Source organism: Brachycentrus maculatus, unplaced genomic scaffold (genome assembly GCF_059751285.1).
Source record: "Brachycentrus maculatus isolate JH-2025_06_01 unplaced genomic scaffold, ASM5975128v1 h1tg000153l, whole genome shotgun sequence".
Taxonomy (NCBI): domain Eukaryota; kingdom Metazoa; phylum Arthropoda; class Insecta; order Trichoptera; family Brachycentridae; genus Brachycentrus; species Brachycentrus maculatus.
Genome location: NW_028280906.1, coordinates 1,292,501 through 1,317,676, shown reverse-complemented (window position 1 = coordinate 1,317,676; position 25,176 = coordinate 1,292,501). Strand labels below are relative to the sequence as shown.

At 31.2% G+C, this 25,176-nt stretch overlaps 1 protein-coding gene across 2 annotated transcripts in view; it reads right to left on the bottom strand.

The window, feature by feature from the left end:
* Positions 1-3,976: 3,976 nt before the first annotated feature.
* The window catches only part of LOC148308685 (uncharacterized), a 22,374-nt gene continuing 1,174 nt past the window's right edge, over positions 3,977-25,176 (bottom strand). Inside the window, exons 2-7 of one of the 2 annotated variants that reach the window (XM_088261370.1) lie at positions 16,123-16,265; positions 15,475-15,512; positions 9,527-9,662; positions 9,038-9,175; positions 8,780-8,941; positions 3,977-8,643 (exon numbers count right to left, since the gene is read on the bottom strand). In XM_088261370.1, the coding sequence (XP_088117496.1) occupies positions 8,621-8,643; positions 8,780-8,941; positions 9,038-9,175; positions 9,527-9,662 (459 nt within the window). In that variant the 5' untranslated portion in view covers positions 15,475-15,512; positions 16,123-16,265 and the 3' untranslated portion in view covers positions 3,977-8,620. Of the gene's footprint in view, positions 8,644-8,779; positions 8,942-9,037; positions 9,176-9,526; positions 9,663-15,474; positions 15,513-16,122; positions 16,266-25,176 lie in introns of those variants that run through there. The other variant, XM_088261371.1, reaches the window with a different exon arrangement.

Genomic DNA, 25,176 nt, shown 5'->3' with positions numbered 1-25,176 from the left:
TCGACGTAGGCAATATCCAATACGTACTTTCTAACATAAAAGTTCATACTCATACCATCTGTTGGAATAAATATAAGCTCACCATATATCCAAACCTTTTTTTATGTGATGGTTTGTTTGTCGAACAACAGATGTCTCTTTAGAATTAAAGATATGCGCGGTTTTTTTAAATATACACAAATAAAATAACCCCTTTTAATTGATTTAGTAGTCACTTAGTGGTAAAATCTTTACATTTTACTACTATTTCTTTCTATGTAGTGTCTCGTATTTCTCTGCACTCAACGTCACTGTCACCGTAAGTGAAGCTTACTATAAAATTGAAGGACGCCTTTGGGATATTGAAGAATGAGAAGGGAACCAGGAACAAGTTTTTTTATCAGTCGTAACATGGACCGTAGGGGAGAGGTTTTAGTCATTGTCATGTTTTTAATCATAGATTTCTAATGTTATAGATTTTTTTCTTTAAATAATTTTTGCATTGAAAAAATACGTTTTTTCTCAAAATAATTAAATAGTTTTGAAAAGAAAAGAGCTTATGAATGGTAAGGAGTTAAACAAAAATTATTAAAATATTTTTAAATCTTCTTCTTCTTTTTTTAGGACTATGTCCTGTCATTCTCCGGTCCGCTCCTGGGAGGTGGAAGACCATTTATGTTTAAAACCTCCTTACGTTTCCTTTTCCTCAATTAACTCTTTTGTTTTCAAAACCATGTATACCTATAAACATATATATTTCGAAGAAAAACTTATTGCTTCCATACACAAACTATGTTAGTCAAATTTTAAAAATCAATCACTTCCAGTGTTATCTTGGTTTAAAGAAAATTTGCTTGCAATATATCGTATGTTTGGCATTATATGGGGTCAATATTTATGAATTGCATTTTTAAAATTTAAACCAACGGCCATGACTTCACCGAAAATACGTACGTACTGCATTATACGGGGGACCACCATTATAGGAAAAAAAACTGTTGCTAACTTTACAGGGAAAAACCTTATACGAGTGTACGTTATAGGGGGATTACTGTAGATACCTGGGCTACGTAGTTTTTCAACTCAGGTATATAGTCTGTACACCTTGTGTAGGCTGAGAACAGGCTTTGGTTGCTTAGGGCAACGATGCACTGCGTTATTCGCATGAAGGCAAACATTTAATCCTACGCTTCAAGTGCCAACCCTGGGCAAATTTAGATAAAAATTTGAATGAAAAATCCCTCATATTTGTTTTGATCCCCCTTGGGAATCTAACCCGGGGTCTTTAGCAAGGTAGCTACACGCACTAACCAGACAGATATCATTTATTTTTAATAAATGTTTTACTTAGTAAATACCACTATTTCTTAAAATCTACTGTGACACACCGTATGAAAATGATGCGGAATGCATCGAAACACGTGTCACAGTAGATTTTAAGAAATAGTGGTATTTACTAAGTAAAACATTAATTAAAAATGGATAGATTTTACCACAAAGTGAATCTAATCGGAGATTTAAAAGTGTTGTTTTTTTAACTGTTCCACTTTTATTTATTGAGTAGAACCATTTACGGTGTATTAATGAATTTTAAAACACTAGCATCAATTATCCAAGTATACTTGTGTTTGTTTAAATTAAGGACGCATTTATGCAACTTTGATATTAACATGTACGATTCAATCCAATTAACAGTTTAAAAAATTATTCTAAATCTATAAAAAATCCATTAAAACCCATACATTGTAGAAACACGGTGAGTTAACATTTCACAAGATTTTTGGTGCGTCCAAATACCTGTTCACAAATCTATGTTTTCTGTACATTATTATTCATTTTTAACATACGGCTGTTGTGAACTCTTATGGACTGTGTCATGAAGCTGATAAATATGTCTAGGAATTTATCTTCGGAGTATAAAATTTGAATAGTGTGTTTTTTAATCATGGGTAAAATGCTGAATGCTGCACGTGTGTAAGTTTTTTTTTAGATGGGAATTGTATTTATTATTTAATAATAATAATAATAAATCATTTACCGTACCCCAATGGTGCATAGGGCACTGCTTCATATAAACGCAGTGTTATCTCGATCGATTACACATGAAGGAAAGGTGATCAGCCCTCCACTTCAGGTACCAGTCCAGTGTAATATTAAATAAATATTAGAGTGAAAAAATCACTTATATTTATCAAACCCCCCTGGGAATCGAACCCGGGACCTCCAGAACGGTAGGCGAGCATGCTGACCATTACACTACGGAGGCGGACATTATTTATTATTTACCTTGCTTATTATGTAGAAGGTTTATATATCATTTAGTGGATTTTTGTTTCTTTTAGATAATTCAATGTTTTTATTTGAATCTGTGTTGTAATGTGATCACTAAACCAGGCAATGATAGGTCATAAGCCCTGTAAATTACCCAGACTTCCATATTCTTCTTCATATATCGCTCACTCCTTTCAAGAACGTCATAAATCAAAAATCGTCAATTTTCAGTTGTGCATGTTTTCGGAATGCCCAGAAAATGTATTATATCCCTGCGAAAGAGGCATATTTTTAGCTTGATATTTATCCGCTATAGGGCAGAAAGTGTTATTCTTCCATTTTGAAGAAAAGATATTGTTTAATTATTTTTTTTAATGTAATTAATATTTTTCAAATGGAGAAAAAACCTTCAGGTTTTACCTAAAAAGATCTGTTGCAGAGTAAAAAGTTTAATAAGTTGCTTGATATTTATTTTTAATACATTGTATTATATTTTTAAACTTTAAAAACGTTCTCCTCGAAAATCAAGTTTTTTGATTTATGTCGTTCTTGATAGGACTGAGCGATATGTTGAGCTGTCAAAAAAGCTAACATTTCAGCTATAAACGTCCAATTGTTCTTTATAGGCATGTATCACTGAAACCCTAAATGTACCATTACAATTTGATTGCAATAAAATGTTCCTATAAGGAAAAGAGAGAAATGAAACACAGATGTTCTTAGTCTAGATGGTTTATTCAAGAAAATTAACATACAATATTATGAGAAATTGTAAAAATTAATATTTTTCAACGAAAATCTCAATCCTGTGCAAAATCCAGCTCCTGTTCCAAACTTCTTTCGGATGATAATAATTTTAGCTTATCTTTATAATAAAATGTATGTAATATTTCATATAGAATGACGATAAGATAGTTATAACTAATCGAGATAGTGATTATATTAGATATAAGGAGAGGATACATATTATAACTCTTGAATGTGATAATGTATTTTAATTAAGAAGTTTTAGTAACCTCGTAATGTAAGCTACGTGATAGAGATTAAAATAACCAAACAATCTATTTCAGCTGAGACTAAAAAATATATTTTCTGATCTAAGTAAATCTAAACAGTTTTTTACCTGGTCATTCTAATAGAAATAAGAAATTCTTAATACAATGGAGATCGTGATAAAATGTTTAATAAAGCGAAGCACAAAAGATATATATGTAACTATTCTAAGCTTAATGCATATTAGAAGCCGTTTTGTAATAGTAATAATAATAATTATAATAATAATAAAACATCAGCATGGCGTCACAATATGAACATCGACTATACGAGATAGTCAAAGACATGTGCGAACACGAAACTGATCTTTTTTACATAAAAACAAATATATCCTTGAAGGATTAAAACATTAAAATTAAGTAAAATAATTCATTAATAACATAGCTTGAGAGAACAACTTGAAAACCTTTTTTTAATAATATTACATGGTATATAAGATTAATATGGAGATTATAATAAACAAAATAAACCTTAAATGTAAAGATATTGACAAATGGTAAAATAAAAGTTAAAATGAAAACTCATTTGACTGCACAAATTTAGTCACTTTCGGACTGCCATTCTGGGTAAAGGAGTGTGCCATCGATCAAACAAAATCCAGCTAACTCAATTGCGGAAATTTCGGTTATTTCTCTTTCTGAAAAATGTCCGTGTTTTCTATTTTTTTTGTAACTTAATTTCTTTGGCACTCGCATCGCATCGCAGTATTTTCACAAATATTTATTTTACCATAAAATCTACGAATAAGAACCTATAGCGAAGAACATGTACTATTTATAAAATAAGATACTGAACGTTTATTGAAAAGTTGACTGTAAATATCAATGACGTTAAAATGAAAAAAGATCTGAAAGGAAAGTATGAAAAAAGGAAAGTGTTTATAGTAAAATAAATAAGTATGTCTATAGTACGTTCCGACGTCGCTTAAACAATAAACAAATCATTTCGACCAAATTTCTTGGACTATCGTATTACTTTGGTGGTAAACTCCAAATAATGCACTTTTTATGTTGGATAAAGAACTATTGTCTGATGAAATTAAGAGTAAACAGTCGCCACATAACTTACATTATATCTCTTTTATACATCTTTAAAGTATTTTGTAACTGGGTCGCCAAAAAGTTGTCGAGGGTTCGTCGTCCCAAAATAATGAAGAATTTAATCCACATATATAGTAAACCAAAAGTAATATAATATAATGAAAGGACTAAAGCAAAATTACCAAGACAAAATAAGAAACACTAAAATTGATGTCAAATAAGATCTACGTTAATTGATTAAACTAAGACTATCACAGCACAAAATGTTTTAAACTATATACAATAAAATGTAATGATCTGTTATTAACGTGAAAAATGTACATAATGAGATCTAAGGCAATCAATTATAAATCAATAATCTCAGATAATGTAACCTCGTTAACTAAAAATAATTTAATCTAATGGAAATGTAACTATCGAATTGGAAAATTAAAATGTGGATAATTTGATGAAAAAAAAAATGGGGATATAATATGAAAGCAAGAAAAAATAATGAAGATAACTGTCGAATAGCCAAAAACAAAAAATAGAACTGCATTACTAGACGAGAAAACAAAACATGAAAAAAATGGATTTGGGAACTAGCGAGGTTAGTGGATCATAATCTAAATATGATAAAATAAATCTAATAAACTATAAAAATCCTAATCTAATGGAATAGAATACTACAAGGTATAAGATAGGTACTGAAAATATAAAAAAAAACTAATCTAACGAAATAGAATACTATGAGGTAAAAGAAACTGGGTGAAAATATAAAAAAATAGAATACCCACCCAAAATATAAAGAAATAAAATAAACTGTGAAAAATATTTTTAAAAAAAACCACACCGCAAGGTATAAGCTACTGGGTGAAAAGTAAAAAATAAAAATATAGAATACTGCAAGGTATAAGGTACTGGGTAGAATATGAAATATAAAAAAAAATAATACTGGAAGGCTCTGAGTGAAAAAGATAAATATAAAGAATACTGCAAGGTATGAGATACAGGATGAAAATATAAAAGATAAAGATACAGAACATTGCAAGGTTTTAAGGAACTAGATAGAATTAAAAAATATATATAAAGAATTAGAATACGGCAAGGTCTAAGTACTGGGTAAAAATATAAAATATAAAGAAATAGAATACGGCAAGGTTTGAGGTATTGAATTAAAAAACGATATATTAAGAAACTAATAAAAAAAAAATTATAAAAAGTAATACAATTGGTATAGAATACTGTAAGGTCTAAGGTACTAGGTGAAGAAATTAAAAATAAAGAAATAGAATACTGCAAGGGTAGAAGATGTTTAATGAAAAAACAATATATATTAAGAAACTAATCTAAAAAATCGTAAAAAACGCAATACAATGGGAATAAAATACTGCAAGGTTCTGAGGGAAAATATAAAGAAAAAGAATACTGAAAGGTTTGAGGTATTGAACGAAATATTAAGTAACTAATTAAAAAATAAAATAAAAAACTAGTATAAAGGAATAGAATACTGTAAGGTAAAGAATAACATGAACATAAAAAAAAGTTACCGAATGAAAAAACAAAATATTAAGAAAGTTATCAAATACATCAGAAAAATGTAATCTAATTAAAATGTATAAAGTATAAAACTAAATAGCAAGGTATAAAAATTAAGAGCTACGCTAAACTAGAAATAAAGTAATGTAATGTATAGGGTGAAATAAAGATATATAACTACAACTACAAAATTAACATAATGCGATCTAAGTAATTGATACGAAATAAAAATATTGGAAAAATTAATAAAGTCAACTAGTTATTTTTAAAAAAATGGGATAGATTACTGCAAAGTTCCTAAAACGATAAGAACTGCTTTAATTGATGTGAAATAATAATCTTTTAAGATTTTAAACGAAAAATATATATAATTATTGAAAAATGTACGATGAAGTGGTATTTTACTATCCAACTAATAATAAGCTAAATGAGATCTACGTGTATCGATATGAAATAATAGTCTCTCAGAATAGAACCTCGTAAACCAGAAAAAATAAAAAATATCGGGAAGAAGTGTTGCAAAATTACCAAAACAGAATGTAAAAAATACATTAATTTATATAAAGTGTGATCAAAATTAACTTGTAGTTTCGAGAAGCTGAACAAAGGACGCTGACAATAGCCACCCAGATACAGAAATATCTTCCTCTCTTTCAAACTGACATCTTTCATATACCTTATATACTTGCATTCATTCGCACATTTATACAAATGAGATGTTTGAGATCATTTCTTCTTATTCTTCGTCATATTATTATTCTAGTTTAATTAATACCCTTTCGTGACCTATTTGCTCTACACATACATACACACTTTTGATCGTTATAACCTAATAAGTCAAATGCAACGTTAAATCTATCAAAAAGATATGATCTTTTTGGAAAATAAATTTTGAAATATAAATCTATCAATGGCTGCCTTCACCAATTTCGGAAACTGTACAACTAAAATAGAGAGATTCACGCCTATTTGTACGAGTATTTCAGTTGTGCAATTACTTAACCCTACATATTAAATGCAATACCGAGAGCGGTTTTTATCATATCTTATTCAAATCAATTTGTAATTTTGACAAGAAGCCTGGAGTATACCGTGTACACGTGTTAACTGACACACAATTCAAGACAGAAAAGAAAAATTGCTAATATATATAGTTTTACGAGTATAGTACTAATAGATACGTAAAATATTGAATTGAAAAATATGTAAGTTTAAAGTTGTTATTGGATTGGATTACTGAGTTAATGAAGTAAATTGAAGTACATGTCAAATCCAATAGTAGTACAGAAGCTAGATTATTCGAATTTAGTCCTGTCTTGAACTATGTATTAATATAACGAGAGTTAATAAACATACTTTGTAAGTAATAAAGAGTTAAGTTCATAGGGGAAAATAAAACTTTAATCTATATGACAAAACAGATTTTATCGATAAATGGTAGTGAAATAAAAGTATTTGGGAAAAATTGGAAGAACGCAATGATTTGAAAAAGGGCCAGGTACTTACAAGGTAACGTCTTTTGACTTTCAAAATATCGTCACAGCACAATTAGTTTGAACCAATAAAACAAAGAAGCATAGCAAAGGCCCCTGGCTCAATCCATGCCAGGATTCAGAATCTCTCCTTCGGTGACTAACGAATTCTACTGTGACGATATGATCTAGTTAGATGTTGAATAATATTTGCTGATATAGTAGGTACCCCGCGTATGATTAAAACTGAGATCTTTTGGAAAATGCACTTAATAATAACGAGTATCAACGAGTTGCGAGACCGTTGCAACGGTCATGCAACTCGCTGCTACCGCGCGATATCTAAAATAAAAACTAATAACATCATTCTTGGGTCCAAACGGTTCCCAAAAATGACATCCTTATACCTAAATTGGTGGGATCAAGTCATGTTTACGTATCTACTGTAGGGTGCCAGCCTACACCTTGAAGCAAACGCGCCGAAAAACGACGAACTTGCTTGGAAAATCGCGTTCGAAATCTTCGAAAGCATTTGCTTCACAATAAGTCGTGGGAACGAAACTTTTCCCATTAGCGCGGTCGCGTTCCTCTCACGCGGTGATGGAAGGTACTCGAGGATACTGGGATCTTATTCCAGCAGATCAATCGACCCTAAACCTAATCAGTGACTCTTTTGATGTTAAAATAAAATTTTGATTCCATAGAGATGAGATGAACATTGAGTCCATTTAATCAAAGTTTTGTATCGAATAGTATCTTAAAATTACAATGATGATTGATGAATACTATGGATCTTTACGTTTGAGTGTGGAAGATGCATTATTTGGAATCCACTTTCATTAAAATGACTTATCGATACCTCACATCCTTTCCTTGACGTAAATAGTTTGGGTAAAATCAGGGTTGTCCGAAGACATTGCGTCGCCATCAAACGAAATAGAAAATGCCCCCAGAAAAGTAATTAGTGTATCTAGTGCGAAGGTCGTGGCACCTTTAGGCATTTACCATTTACCATTACTATGAATATTTTGTATTACTGTCTTCTTTCAAAACATGTCGGTGATAGAAATGATTTGTTTATTCTTTGGATGCAACATAAGTGAATCTTGCCCTAATAGCTGAAAGCGTGAAGTCAAATTAAGAAATATAAATTAACCAATATTTACCATGAGAGATTATATACACTCATTTGAGTTATTTCCACTACTTTCTTAAATGACTAAATATATGTTTTTAAAATCTTATTCTAAAAGCGACCGGACATAAGTGGTGCATAAGTTGTTGGCTTTACTGGCGATTGCGTCGCGTACCTGAAATAAAAATGCATATATTTATTCCCGAAGGCGATGGTATTCAAATCACAAAATAGAGTCCTGTTAATTAAGTTAAACTTATCAAAAAGTTTAGAATGAATCTTGCTTGCACTGTTGCTATGTGTTATCCTACCTTTGTCTTTGCTGCCCTTCCCTCCTTTGTTCCTGTTGCACTTTTTAGTGATCTGACGATTCGGCTCGCATCCTGCATCGCTGTTGGCCTTCAGTATATCCGTCCTCGTCATCTCCCCGTTCTCCTTACACTGACTCCATGCAGCCTTGTCGTAGCGGCAACCTGTTCGTGTTCATCGCACTCTTATTATTATTGTTCATTCCCCGGGGTGGGTTGTGCAAACACGGATATTTGTTGGCAAAATAGGTCTTTTCTTACCTCGTTTCTTGCATTTCTTCTGGATGGTCTTGGTTTGCTCGCAAGTGGAATCTCCTTTCTTCAAAGTGAGGGTACGCGAGCGGGTGTTCGATTTGAAGTCGCAGTCTTTCCACGGGCCCTTGGAGTAACGGCACTCATCTCGGGGAAAAAATACAACATCAAATAAAGACCTCTCTTTTTTAAAACCAAAATATTTCAAACGGACTTCTTCTTCAAACACTTATCCGCACCCCTGTGGTGCATAGAGCATTGCAAAAACTGCAAACGCAGTGTTATCTTGAGCGTTAACTCATGATGGAAAGGTGATCAGCCCTTCGCTTCAGGTACCAGGTCCAGGGTAATATGAAATAAACACTAATTTTTATTTTAAATCAATCAAATGAAACCTGGGACCTCCAGCACGGTAGCTAAACACGCTAACCATTACACCACGAAGGCGGATCTAATGAAACGGACTAGTTAATTCAAAAGTTTAATTCGGTAACTCACTTTTATTTGCTGTTACACCTCTTTCGTTTCGTACAAGCACTTCCTTATCATTCTCCTCCCATACCTCCCCCTCAGCCGAGCTGAGAGCAACTGCGACTACCAGCAGTAAGAATAAAGCCAGCCACTTCGTCATCATCTGGAACGAAATTGGAACAAAAATTTCTTGATTCCCAAAACAAAGAATGTTTTTAGAAACATAAAAACATTCGCGAGAAAAAAATTACAGAAAATACCAGGAAACTAATTAAATTGGTCAGTATTAAACGGCTGGATTTGTTATTGAAACACTTGTTTTTTTTATACCACTTGAGTTTATTTTTTGACGACTAGTTTCGGAAGCTATGCTTCCATCTTCAGGTCTAATTGTAAACTCATACACAGTTTACATTTAAACCCGAAGATGGATGCATAGCTTCCGAAGCTAGTCGTCATAAAATAAACTCAAGTGGTAAAAAAACAAGTGTTTTTCTTTTACAATCTCATCATGTCTTACCACAAACTTAATGCCAAAACTATAAATAAAATAGTGGTTGGATAATGCTTAAATAAATAAATAAAATTTATGTTTCATCAATTCTGTCGGATCTTTTTCTTACACATTTAAATTCAGAATATCTTATTCATTATTATAAAATAATAGTCCTTGTATTAAATATCCGACCACGTATGTTGCATGCTGATCTTTATACTTGTATCTTGTATTTTGTGAGGAGTATTTTGGCATATGATTGACAATTTCCAAAATACCAAAATAAATACTGACCAAATTAATACAATTCAAAATAGAGCATATGTACATTAACACGTCCAAGGAATTAGCAATAAATTACATATCTATGTGATATAAAAATATAAACGCAAAAATAATTAACCGCTTCCTATACCATGTTTTAATAGGCCATATTATTTTTAAATAAAAGGATCTTTGTTTTGTAAAAAGTTTACTCAAATCAGCGATAGATACTGCAGCAAACTTACACATGAAGCGACGTTTAAATTATTTGATGTATACGAGTATGTGAGTTATAAAAAAATTAATAGTAAGGTTGTCAATCATTAATGGAATGGTGAATATTGCACGTGTATAAAGTGATCCCTTCAACCAGCCTATGACAGATCATAAGACCTGTATACCCAGAAACATTCTTTATATACGTTGAGATGTCAAAATGCAAAAATAACTCTCAAGGGGAGAGACCCAGATTTATGGACAAGGATTTGGACGTAAACAAAATTATGTAAAAAAATATAAATTTTGACGACTGTTTTTAAAATTATATTTCAAAGTCGTTTTATTTATTATTTTGTCCGCCTCCGTAGTGTAATGGTCAGCATGCTCGGCTACCGTTCTGGAGGTCCCGGGTTCGCTTCCCAGGGGGGTTTAATAAATATAAGTGATTTTTTCACTCTAATATTTATTCAATATTACACTGGACTGGTACCTGAAGTGGAGGACTGATCACCTTTCCTTCATGTGTAATCGATCGAGGTAACACTGCGTTTATATGAAGCAGTGCCCTATGCACCATTGGGATGCGGTAAGGGATTTATTATTATTATTATTTATTTATTTTAGATAGTACATTTTTACATTTTATGTTTAACTTTAATTAATTAAAACAGCCAATATTAAAGCTATGACAGATGCCATGTAATGTAAAATAGGTCTCAGTAACGTCTTCATCTATGTTGAGATATCAATTAATATATTGACAAAATTCCATAATGGGGTTGTTTTTAGTACGAAATTTACAAGCAAAGATTTTACCACCCGCATAAATTGATTTGTTAGTAACCGTTTAAGCGATTTAGATAGGAGTATGAAACCTTGTTTGTACAAATTCAATTGTTGGCCTGAGGAACCTAAAGCGCAGAACAAATTAATCAATTGAACTTTCATTATCTTATTAACCACTCACTTAGCGAGATAAACGCTTTGTCAATTGCATTAAACACTATTTTGTGTGCAAAAGCGAAGCGAATATTATTTAAAATCATGATTACCTTTCAATAAAGAAAAATTAATATATTATTAGATTAAAACCGATATTTTTAGCTTTTCCACTTTATTTTTATTTGACCAGCGACCGGGTTTCGTCGTTACCGACATCATCAGACTGGTCCAGTCTGATGGTGTCGGTAACGACGAAACCCGGTCGCTGGTCAAATAAAAATATTGGTTTTAGTCTGATAATATATTAAAATGCAATTCCATCACGAAGTGTCAGTGGATAATATAAATCTATTAAAGAAAAATTAAATACATATTAAGATCTAAACTATTATGCTATCAATATTACTCCAACCCTAATATGTAGAAGAGAAGCGTGAAGAAAGATAAAAGGAGACTGATTGAAGGAGTCGAAATGTGATCCCTGACACGAATATGATAGATGTTCGAATGGTGATTTAAGGAATTAATGCAAGGCGTAAGCAATATCGACAAATTTATGAAGTGTGTTGAGACGGTTTGGGGATGTGAAACGACTGAACGAACAAAGGACAATAAAATAAATTGGCATGATCTAATATTTTAAATACTTAAAAGTAATCGGGTCAGGAGTCGGAATAATCGATGGGTATTTATAAGGAGATGCGAACGGTAATTGCAAATACAGATTCGTATAGAGTTCTTTCCTCTTTGGCTATCCCTACTGAGAATTAAGACCATGCTTAAATTTTTCGAAAAATAAGTATATATATAAAAAAAATATATATATATAATTATAAGTATGTAAGAATATCAATACTAACTCAGTAATTATTTTCGCAGTAGACTTATCAAATATGTAATTACACATTGTAAGTGAATTATTAAATAACTCGTTATAACGAATGGCACATAATAAGTAGGAACAGTTGAAGTTGTATCTAAAAAAATATTTTATAAAACAATCCCACAGAAGTAAAAAAAAAAATACTAAGCTTTGTCGCAGTCACTATTAGAATTATCCCTCATTCGAAATTTACCAGATATTACGCGTTACTTTATACGTTTTAAAACTATATCAATATAATTTTAATTTAAGTTTCACTTAGTAAATACCGCTGTTTCTTAAAATCTATTGTAACACATGTTTCGATGATTATTTTTTTTCGAATGCATGGCGTCAAAAGGCTTCCTTGCATTTGTTTACGATGTTTTTTTAAAAAAATCATTTAGTTTTTTTTTTACTTACCATGATCAAATACATAAATGATATGTAACAAATGCACAAAAACCTGGTACACCGATTACATTCAACAAACAAAAAAGATAAAATGTGTTAATTTAGATAAGAAATGCTAATTATATTGACGTACATATGTTACATTTAAATAAACTGTCGACATAGATAATAAAAAATAATCGTACTAAATGCGCGCTTTGAAATAATCGTAACAGAAAAGTTAACTAACACAGTTAAATTTAAAAAAAATAGTACGCCATTTCATTTGTAGACAACATACAAAATTTTAATAGTCAAAATAAAAATAACAATTAGACTTAAGTAAGAGTATACGATCAATTACATTTCCTTCTTGTGATTTACGAAAAATGGGGGGGGATGGACGATAAAGCGACAGATTAGACTATCTGCATAATAACTTCAAAACAGCTTTACGTAGTTTTAATTTCGGTCAAAAAATTAAATAAAAGTCAATAACGTAGTAAAAAAGTAAAGGCACTTTAGAACATTTTGCGCAGTTGCGAATTTGTGTAGGTACATAATATTGATAATTCGCACTACTGCTGCTGCCGAAAATGTAGCCTACAAAATGTATACGATAATCAATTTATTATGCATGTATTTTAAATTAATTCACTTATTGAAACAGATAACAAATAATTTTAATGAAAATTTTACATGGTACCACTATTTCTTAAAATGACGCGTGTTTCGATACATTCCGCTTCATTTATTAAACACCATCCCTCGTGAATCCAACATTTTTAAAATTTGTTGATCCACTGATTTTTTTCCTTAAAATATTCCCACGATCAACTTGTCTCTCTTTTAAGTAATATCTCTAACGATGTTTTGTTCTGAAAACGGGAGACTAAGTATAATAGGTACCTGATTTTAGTTTTCTTTGATTTAATTAATTCCGTCAGCAAATACAAATACTTTTATTAATAAATTTTCAATTTATATAAATAATTTGAAGATATAACATTGAGCGAAGTTATTCGATCGTTACAATAATATTTTTCATTACATATGTTTTTCAAGAAGTCACAAAAAAATCCAGGCGTTTTAAGGTTTCAAACTTGACTTGAACGAAAAGCCTTTACGTTTTGTGATATTCTGACGATAGTATTATATTATTGCTTAACATTTTACTCATAGAGTTACAAGTTATCTTTGTTGATATTTCGGTAATAATTCTGGGTAACTGCTGAGTTCGACTTGTTTAAAGCGTAACACGTATTTTTGGAATGAAAAGGGGTGTAGAACGTTTGAGCCATAATTAGAATTAAAAAAATAAATAAATCTTTTCGGGAGTTTAAAGAACTTACGATGAATGAAATAGGATATTTTAGCCGGAGAATGCGAGAGTATCAGAATGCATTTCTTTTGGGGAAAAAGAATAGTTTGGTAAAACAGGTGTATCCATAAGATCCGTTCTCCGCGTACTAGTCTTACTCGTGAAAATAAAATACCATCGCATCGAACTACTAAAGCGACCCTTGACTTTATAAAACCTGTTTTCTTAGAAACCCTTCTGTTTTTTTTTTCTTCTTAAGTACCTACTCTTTAGGTCTCTTTTCATCAATATTCTTTAAGAGTGGTTTTAACCGTATTTAAAAACGTACTAATCTAAAAAAAGATAAATTAAAGTGAATTTTAATTAATTAAAAATCATCTCATTATATGTTCTAATGGTTTCGAAATATGGTTTATTTCGACGAGTTGGGTTCTCGTAAAATATTATACAAAAAAAAATATTTGTAGATTTGAAAAATGAGGGTTCGATATCTGGTGATTTGATAAAAACTAAAAAAAAACTTGCCTCTTTTTAATACACGGTCAAATACATTAAGTTGCGGTGTACCAGCAGTTTTCGGTAAAGAATATGTTTGGAAGAATCCCTGCCTTGGGGTACGATGAATTCCAACCGACATAAATCCGTCGTGGAAAATCACGGGAGGAACTAACTCATTACACTGCCGATCCAACGTTTCTAAGAGTTTATCTACCCAGTCTATTATTCAGTACTGTGAAAACATATTATATTTATTTTACGCTAAGTCCTGATTGTATTTTTTTCGATTCGTATAACTAATTCAATTTCAAAACTTATTAGAGTAAAATTATTATTTTTGCCCAGAAAAAATTCTATGATAAAATTTGCTGGCGAATTATATTGAATTACAATATTCACACTCTTCCGAAATATATATTTTGATTGTAACGCCGAAGGCTCCCGTCATAAATGAGTCGTAACACGACGAGGGTCGGGTGAGCTCGTAACTAACGGCAATTCTATGTACAATTCGAGAGCATAAACTCGTATTTTTACCTTAGCGTAAAAGAGTATTCATCCGATACGTAATCTCGAGCAAAATAACGATTTGAATAATTGGCCATTTTGTCGTTTTTAGAGAGTCCCTTGGAATACATGGTAGCGAGGTGGAAAAACAAATATGTATATATGTATATGCAAATATAAATGTGGGAGTTTGAACTGGTCATTTCGAGTTTTCCTTATTTTGTTGTGTAAGATAGTCGGTTCAGTCAGTTTGATCCAAAGCTGTCAACCCAACTCGAGAGATACGAAAGTACGCACGGTTTAGTGTTGTTTTCACCCTCGCATGTGGTGAGATTATTGGGATTTTCGAAATAACCGATTCATTAAGAAAGGCGCGTCATAATCGCAATGCAACGCAGAAATATATTATATTATTAGTCAATGGATATTCTACGCAAATCAAAGTTCCATTCGAACAAGGTGGATTTACTTACGATGTTTTTCTGAAGTTAAACCACAGGCAAGAATGAGTCTGAAAATAAGCAATCAATGAACAGGGTGTGCTAAATGAAAGCTTTAAGTGGGATTCCCAGCACCGCACTTCTACAGGTACACTAACGAACAAAAATCCACGCACACATGTACACCCAAAAATGATCGATGTCCCCGGAGAATATAAGAATCGTGGCTAAAATGGCGCCCGTTATTCTCAACAGTCAACCATTTATATTAATTTATCTAGGTTCATTGTATCCAACTCTAGCATCATCTGTCAATTTTAATTTAAACACAGCATTATCACACTACTACACTATCCCGAGTGCAAACAAATACATATTACTTAACGGACGCACATAAACATAGTATACACGATAATAGATTCAAAATAATCCTAATAACAAACAATAAAGTTAATCTACGGCCGTATTTTATTAACAACAAAAAAATCGTTTATTTCTTCTGCGTAGATAATGCGATTACTGAAATCATTTTTATTTGATGTAAATGAATTTATTTAAAAACATACTGGATATATGTTTTGAATGTAATTGATAAAACTGGCTCGAATGATGATTTAGTGAGAAGGCTTCGAGAAAAGGGCACTGTATTCCGGAATTGGTAATGGAAATGAGGTATCTTACCTTTGTTAGTCCTATCGTCGCTTCGGCTAGAGCAGAGCGTCCTTCCTGGCCGGGCTCGGATGTCCTACTGGAGAGCTGGAGGCAAAATATTGATCAGCGCCCGACCAGGCCCAGATGGAAGCGGGGGGGACGCTCCACAGAAGCTGCGAACCAAATAAAGACACCTGGTAAGAATGCCGAGAGACTTGGCGCGCTTCGCCCGCGATGCCAGACCCCTTGTTACGAAGGGTGCTCCGAACCGACTCGACCGCGCCGCAGGCTTCGGCCTCTCCGACCGGTGGTGGAGAGGAGTGAATTTGTAGAAAACATCTTGTCGTTTACATCAAACGCTGCGGTTCGGCGGGGATTTTTGCGAAGTGCCAATTGTTTCGGCTTAGCGCAGACTCGGAGCTATGCTGGCGCAGCTGCGGCTCTTATTTTTAAACTCCATCCTCCGAGAGATAGACACTTTATAAAAATAATAATTCGGTTGCTAATTTTTGGGGTAATGTTAATGTGAATTTTTACCAAGCGCAAAAATTAGAACACAAAATTTAACTGTTGCATAACGGTTCTTATTTATATTACCGCGTAAACGCAGAGCCTCGATTGCACGCGGAAGTTGACATTTAACTATAATACATAGTGTAGAAAACTTGAATATTGATATTTTGAAACCAGTCATCGATCAGTATCCCCAGAAAGTTGATTTCAAAGAAAATTAATGGATATTTCTTTTTTTATCGATAAAATTAAGCGAGGTGTCTTGAGATGATTTGGATGGTGTGGAACGAATGTGAGAGGAAATAACGGTAAAAAAATATGAGGTGAATGTATTTGGAAAAAGGAGCAGAAGGATACCGGGGGAAAGCTGACATGATCAGGTGTATCAAATACCTGAAAGCGATCAGGTCAGGAGATTAAATAATTGGCGAATACGTATGAGGAGATGCATGAACGTGGAAGAGGCGAAGATTGTCTGTAAAGAAAGATCGGTGTTTCATTCTATTCTCTCTGCCTACCCCTGAGGGGAAGCGGCGTGAAAGTTAGTTAGTAAGTTGGTTTAAATACATATTACTTTAATAAACTTTGACAAAATACAATGCATTTTGCTAAATCACACTAAAACAAAAAAAATCATTCGAACAATTAAATGAAAAATAATGAAACATTTTTTCTGTAATTAGCAGGTACAGCGGAGTCCTAATATCAACCTTATTGTATGGATGCATGGAGTTGGTAAAAGAAAGATGCAATCGAAATACGATCACTAAGACGAATTAATCTGGGAATATATTATGAATAACTTGAAGCAGCGAGTGAAAAGTTAGTTTTGTTTATTTTTTATTACGTAAATTATATGTTATCTACTGTGTGTTGTTACTTTTTCGCTAGCTTCCGTACGAAATCACCAACCACTCTTCAGTATAGGATAATGCTTCCCCTTGAATATCCTATGGAGATAGCTATGTATGCTGTAATAAATAACGAGAGATATGGACCACGTGAGAAGCTGTGCCTGCTGTTGATTGTAATGAGGCACAAATACTATAATCTATAATGTAATCTTCTGTATGGAACTACTGCGATGTAAATTACTTGTTATACGACGAAATTACTGAAAGGACTCTACAGGATACACACACACATATATATATATATATATATATATATATATATATATATATATATATATATATATATATATAATATATATATATATATATATATATATATATATATATATATATATATATATATATATATATATATATATTTTTATATATGTATATATATATATATAAATATATATATATATATATATATATATATATATATATATATATATATATATATATATATATATATATATATATATATATATATATATATATAAAGCTTTTTTTCATCTCACCAATAGATGTCTCTAGTGAAGTTCTAGTGATTCAAGAACAAGGTTTCTAAATTGGTTCATATATATGGAACATCCAAGAATATGAGTAGTGTGGTTGTCAATAATGGCTAGAATTGGTGAATGTTACACCTGTGCAAAGTGATCACTAAAACCAGCCTATGACGGTTGTCAGCCCCGTAAATGCCCCGACTTTCATACTCTTCTTCATCTTTGATGAGATGTCGAAAAAAAAATTCGTTAAGGTCAGGGATAGGAAACGGGGTTTATTTTAACGGAGTTCACGAAATCCTGACATTCTCTACTGGGGGTCATGATTAAGTGGTCTGCAATGTAATAGGTCTGTGGTGTGACGTCACTAGTTGAAAATCAAGTAGAACCAAATATGACGTCCTTTTTACTCAGAGACTAGCATATGAATTTAGTATGTTTAAAAGGTTATTGATACCTGATAACATTATTAAAGAGTTTATGCGTACATGTGAGTACGTGCATATACGATAGTAGTGGTTCGTAGCTTGAAGCTAGATGATATAAACGATGTTTTGATAAACTATACCATATAATCACTAACTGTTAAAAATCATTATAATAACAGAGAATAGGCATTTTAAGAATAAAATATTGCTTTCATGGTCGATGTGCCTATTCTATGCGCATAGTACATTTATAATGGTTGATAAATTAATTACATTTGAAGCTGCTAACTTGTGAAAGTGTTTACTTTTTACAAGGGTTTTTTTCACGGATATATATATTTTATAATTTTCAAAATCAGTATGTGTAACAATGTTTGCGCTTACATAATTACAATCTATTTTTTTATAATTCGTCAAAATGATGAAATATGGTAGAGTAATGAACTATTTTTTTTAAATAAAAATGTTTGACATGAAGTGAGTTCCGGGACTTGTTTGTTTAAAAAAAACAGCGCTTTTCCGACATCCTCAGAGCAAAGTGTAAGTATTTAATTTTGACATAAAACTAAACGAAGAAAAATTGTGGTGTAGAATGCGGTCACCATTCGCTCACTCCTTTAAACAACGTCATATTTCAAAAATTGTAAATTGTCAGTTGTGCATGTTTTCGGATTGTCTAGAAAATGTACTATATTCCAGCAAAAGCGGCATATTTTTAACTTATTATTTACCTGCTACAGGGCAGAAAGTGTTATTATTTTTTTAAACATACTAATTATTTTTCAAATGGAGAAAAAACATTCAGGTTTTACCTAAAAAGATCTGTTGCTCAGTAAAAAGTTCAATAAGTGGCTTAATATTAATTTTTATTATATTTTTAAACTTTAAAAACAATCTGAAAAATCTATTTTTTTTTTAAATATATATATGACGTTGTTGAAAGGAGGATTGATCTGGTTCTGCTTTGTATTTCTTGACCGCCCTCGTTCTGTTCCGCATTTGGCAAATACACTTTCGTAGTCATTCTCTCGTTATCGATTCGCTCCACATATCCATACTTTAATGAACCTGTCTTAACCCTAGATTACTTAACTATCCTACGAATGACGTTGTTACTGAACATTAAAAACTTTTTTTTTAAATACGACATAGATGTAAAACGGGAATAGATAAGACAATAGAAAACTTTTATTATTTTTGAAGTAAAAGCAACATTCTTGGGTTTTAAGAAATCACGTAATAAGGAAAATAATTAAAGGCACATAAGGAAGGTACTGTAAAGCAGGGGGTGCGGAACGACGCGAACATCGTTTTTTCCTGAAATCGTTATTTTGCCGTCGTAATGTTTACGAAAGTTTACTATTCTAGGGTTGATTTTTTCATTTATCCCTGCCTCAGCCTTACATTCTCTTGTAATGTCCTCATTTTTAATTCTGCCATACAACACACAGACACACTCACATACATTCGAATACATATGTTTGCTTCGTGTATTCAAATTGACATTTCCAGAGGTAACTATTATATACATATGTAAGTATCGCGGCTACAGGAAGCGAGGGTGTGACTTACCAACACGCGGTTTTAAGAGTGTGTTTGCAACTGCGTGGTCAGCAAAACGTGGATACATTCCGAGTTGACGACATGAATATACAATCATTTTTACGAACAGTAGCCCGGAGAGTAACATTGCTACCAGACGTCGGAAGTAAATATAACGCGCGTTATCTTTTAACCGCGGCGAATAGAATAGGACAATGGATAATGGCCTACGGTCATAGCTTTCGTTAAAAAAAATCATACAAAAAAAGCTCAGGTAAGACGTGAATGAAAGAAGTATAATATGTAGGTACTTATACATTCATATTAAAGTTTCGAATGGTCATATTATACGTACAACATTTTTTTCTGAAAAGATTTATAAATACATACTTATTTATTTATGTATATAAATATATATATGTATATATATATATATATATATATATATATATATATGTATATATATGTATATATATATATATTTATATATATTTATATATATATATATATATATATATATATATATATATATATATATATATATATATATATATATATATATATATATATATTTATATACATATATAAATATATATATATATATATTTATTTATATATATATATATATATTTATTTATATATATATATATATATACTTATATACTTATTTAAATATATATAAATATATATAATATATATATATATATATATATATATATATATATATATATATATATATATATATATATATATATATATATATATATATATATATATATATATATATATGTATATATATATAGTAAAATAAAATTCATTATTGCTTTATGTTTCTTAGTTTTATATTTTTTAAATGCATCAGATGATGAGTTAATATTAAATATATTAACCACTGTTAAAATGCGATCTCTTAGACGAACGTGTGGTAAATCGTTAGTAAAAGATGTTTGAATTGTGAAAAAAGAAATAATGCAAGGCCGATAAAATTAAGAAAGGAGTGTTGAGATGGTTTGGGCATTGAATTGTATTAGTCAGTAAAGAATAGTAAAAAAATATGGAGCGAATATAGTTGGTATTAGAAGTAGATGAAGACCGGTGAAAATTTGAGTATTGTCCGGTCAGGCGTTGGAATAATCGGCGGGTGTGTATGAGGAGATGCATGAGTGTGAAAAAGCGAAGGTTGTTTCCAAATACAGATTGGTGAGGCGTTCTCTTCCCTCTGCCTACCTCTGCGGGGCGTGATGGTTACATAGTTGGTTATAAATACAAGTGTGACTAAGAATAATAAAATAATACATAAATTTATCCACCAGCTTCAACTAGACTTTTGGGTAACATATTAAATATAGTATTATTAAAACACACAAAATCGCGTGCATTGCTTTAATGCAATGTTCTATGAAATGTTTCTCTGAAATGCTTCTATGAAATGTTTCTCATTTCACTGAATTGAAATGAAAAACATTTCATAGAAAAAAATAAAAACTATGTAATTTTTTCCACATAAATTTTATTTGACCAGCGACCAGGTTTCGTAGTAACCGACATCATCAGACTGGTGTCCGTTACGACGAAACCCGGTTGCTGGTCAAATACAATTCATGTGGAAAAAGTTACATGGTTGTTATTTTATTCTTTAAAATGCAGACCCACCAAGAAATGTAAGTACAAAACTGAAAAGACACATTTAATTTCAGAAATTTAATTTTAAGATTCGCCAAAAAACGCGTTTATTTAATATTTTATCTTAAATAACATAAAAATCAGCCGGGTCAGGAGTCGTAATAATCGTCGGGAATGTATGAGGAGGTGCATGAATGTGGAAGAGGCGAAGAATGTTGGCGTTCGATTCTCTCTGCCGACCCCCTTGCGGGGAAGCGGTGTGATAACCATCACACCGATACACACAGTTGGTTACTTTAAAAATCATCGTCATCATATTCGCAAGTCACAAGTTTTATTTTTTCCCAAATTATTTTGTATCGGCCGTAATCGCGACATTGGGACACTTTCAACGTTAAAACGACTTTGGTGTAATCCTGTCATTATCAATATCTTACTTCAATGCGTTTTAGTCTGGAATCTATCTAGAAAATGTGCCAAAATCACGAAAGACGAAAAACGGGTCATTAAAATAGAATAAAATGATAACTTTGGGTAGGTGGGTAGGATAGTATTATCTGAAGTCAAATCTTTCTCAACAATCGGAAATCGTTATGATTAGTGAAAACTATTATGTTTGATCGAGTTTTTGACATATCGCTCACTCCTTTCAAGAACGTCATAAATCAAAAAACTTGATTTTTCAGGAGAACGTTTTTAAAGTTTAAAAATATAATACAATTTATTGAAAATAAATATCAAGCCACTTATTGAACTTTTTACTGTGCCACAGATCTTTTAGGTTAAACTTGAAGGTTTTTTCTCCATTTGAAAAATAACTAGTTTATTTAAAAAAAAAATTAAACAATAACTTTTCTTCAAAATGCAAAAACAACACTTTCTGCCCTGTAGCGGGTAAATATTAAGTAAAAAATATGCCGCTTTTGCTGGGATATACTACATTTTCTGGCCATTCCGATAACATGCAAAACTGAAAATTGACAATTTTTTTATTTATGACGTTCTTGACAGGAGTGAGCGATATGGGAATTTTGCTTGGTGAGGGTAAGATGTAGGGGGTGAGAATCAGCGCGATAAAACGTTTGTATGCCATCGCGGTCTAACCGAGTCCTTCATTTCCTTTCTTACTAGGTTTTAGATGTGTGTTTATAAATATTTATAAATATTTCTTTATTTATATAAATACACTTGGCGTTTGCGTGTGAGTATTTTTTATTTTTTATATAATAATAATATATTTTAGTTAATTTTATAGACATTTCTACTTTTACAGTCTTAAAATTAGTAATGCAGTTATCTCAAATAAAGAAACGAAGCTCTTGTGCTTGGAGATGGGCTTACGTCTATTATTTATTGTTTATGTTTGTTGGTAATGTAATTTATTCTTATTAAAATTATTTTTGCGTTTTATGTATGTATTTTTTGTATTCGTTGTTTATATTTTGATTGAACGATTACTATACGAACCCAATGAAAAATAGCTTCGTTAGCAGTTTATCGCGACTATTTTTGTTTTTTTTTCAATTTATGTAAAAAAAGAATAAAAAAACCTGACATGGAAAGATCATTAAAAAATTAGTCGATTCCTAAATTATTAGGGTGAAAAGCTTTGCGATTTGAAGGATGTTCGGTGGTGCTATATCAAAGTGATGTGTGATTAATATTTTAATGTAAAAAAAGAATAAAAAAACCTGACATGGAAAGATCATTAAAAAATTAGTCGATTCCTAAATTATTAGGGTGAAAAGCTTTGCGATTTGAAGGATGTTCGGTGGTGCTATATCAAAGTGATGTGTGATTAATATTTTAATGTAAAAAAAGAATAAAAAAACCTGACATGGAAAGATCATTAAAAAATTAGTCTATTCCTAAATTATTAGGGTGAAAAGCTTTGCGATTTGAAGGATGTTCGGTGGTGCTATATCAAAGTGATGTGTGATTAATATTTTAATGTAAAAAAAGAATAAAAAAACCTGACATGGAAAGATCATTAAAAAATTAGTCGATTCCTAAATTATTAGGGTGAAAAGCTTTGCGATTTGAAGGATGTTCGGTGGTGCTATATCAAAGTGATGTGTGATTAATATTTTAATGTAAAAAAAGAATAAAAAAACCTGACATGGAAAGATCATTAAAAAATTAGTCTATTCCTAAATTATTAGGGTGAAAAGCTTTGCGATTTGAAGGATGTTCGGTGGTGCTATATCAAAGTGATGTGTGATTAATATTTTAATGTAAAAAAAGAATAAAAAAACCTGACATGGAAAGATCATTAAAAAATTAGTCGATTCCTAAATTATTAGGGTGAAAAGCTTTGCGATTTGAAGGATGTTCGGTGGTGCTATATCAAAGTGATGTGTGATTAATATTTTAATGTAAAAAAGAGAAAAGTATTCTGATTGCTGTGTTTATTCAAGCGAAGTAAGTCCTGAAGGTGACTTGGCGCCGCGAGTCTACGGTACATCCACGATAAACATAAATACGTGGAATACTGAACTGAATTAATTTCTGTTGTTTAAAATTTACATACCTATTACTTTATTTACGCAATTTATGGCCACAGATAGAGCGGTAGATATTATAAAATATGTTTCCTGCAATTCCTTGTAGTTTGAAAGTACAAATTAGTAAATTATTTACATAGCAATCTATTGTGACTGCTTGTTTTGTACAAAATGTTTGCGCTAACGCTGAAGTGTCAAACGTAATGAATCGATAAAATTGTACGTGTGCATGTTAGTATGCAGAGGAAAAACGCAAGCAGATAGCAAACAAGCTATAAAAAATATAATTCGTTTGCTAACTACTTATCTCGATGCACTACAAAGTAGTGAGGGTTTAGTGTAGAAGGTTTATTTATGCACTGCACATGCTATTTACTAAGTCAATCATATAAAAACTTAAAACAATAATGTTTTAATAATACGGATAGACAAATATATGGGTACATATTATTATTTTATTTCCACTTTAACCGCAACTCAAATATAAATAGATTTATAAGGTAAATGTGCTTATTTTTTTATAAAGATATATCTAAAATATAGAACTTGTCATAATCTTATTTCTCTAATAATGAAATATAAAAGTAAAAATCATTTTTTTGATTTAACAGAGATCAAATACGATTTATCTGGTTATTTTTGTTGAAAATATTTTATTTAGTATTGTGGTTAGTGTCGCGCTCTAAATAGCAAGATTTTGGGGTTCGAATCCACTGTACCACAATTTGCTTTCAATAACGTCATAAATCAATAATCGTCAATTTTCGGTTGTGCATGTTTTCGGAATGCCCAGAAAATGTACTATATCCCAGCAAAAACGGTATATTTTTAACTTAATATTTACCCGCTACAGGGTAGAATGTGTTGTTTTTGCATTTTGAAGAAAAGGTATTGTTTAAGTATGTATTTTTTTTAAATATACTAAATATTTTTCAAATGGAGAAAAAACCTTCAGGTTTTACTTAAAAAGATCTGTTGCACAGTAATAAGTTCAATAAGTGGCTTGATATTTATTTTTAATACATTGTATTATATTTATAAACTTTAAAAACGTTCTCCTGTAAACTCAAGTTTT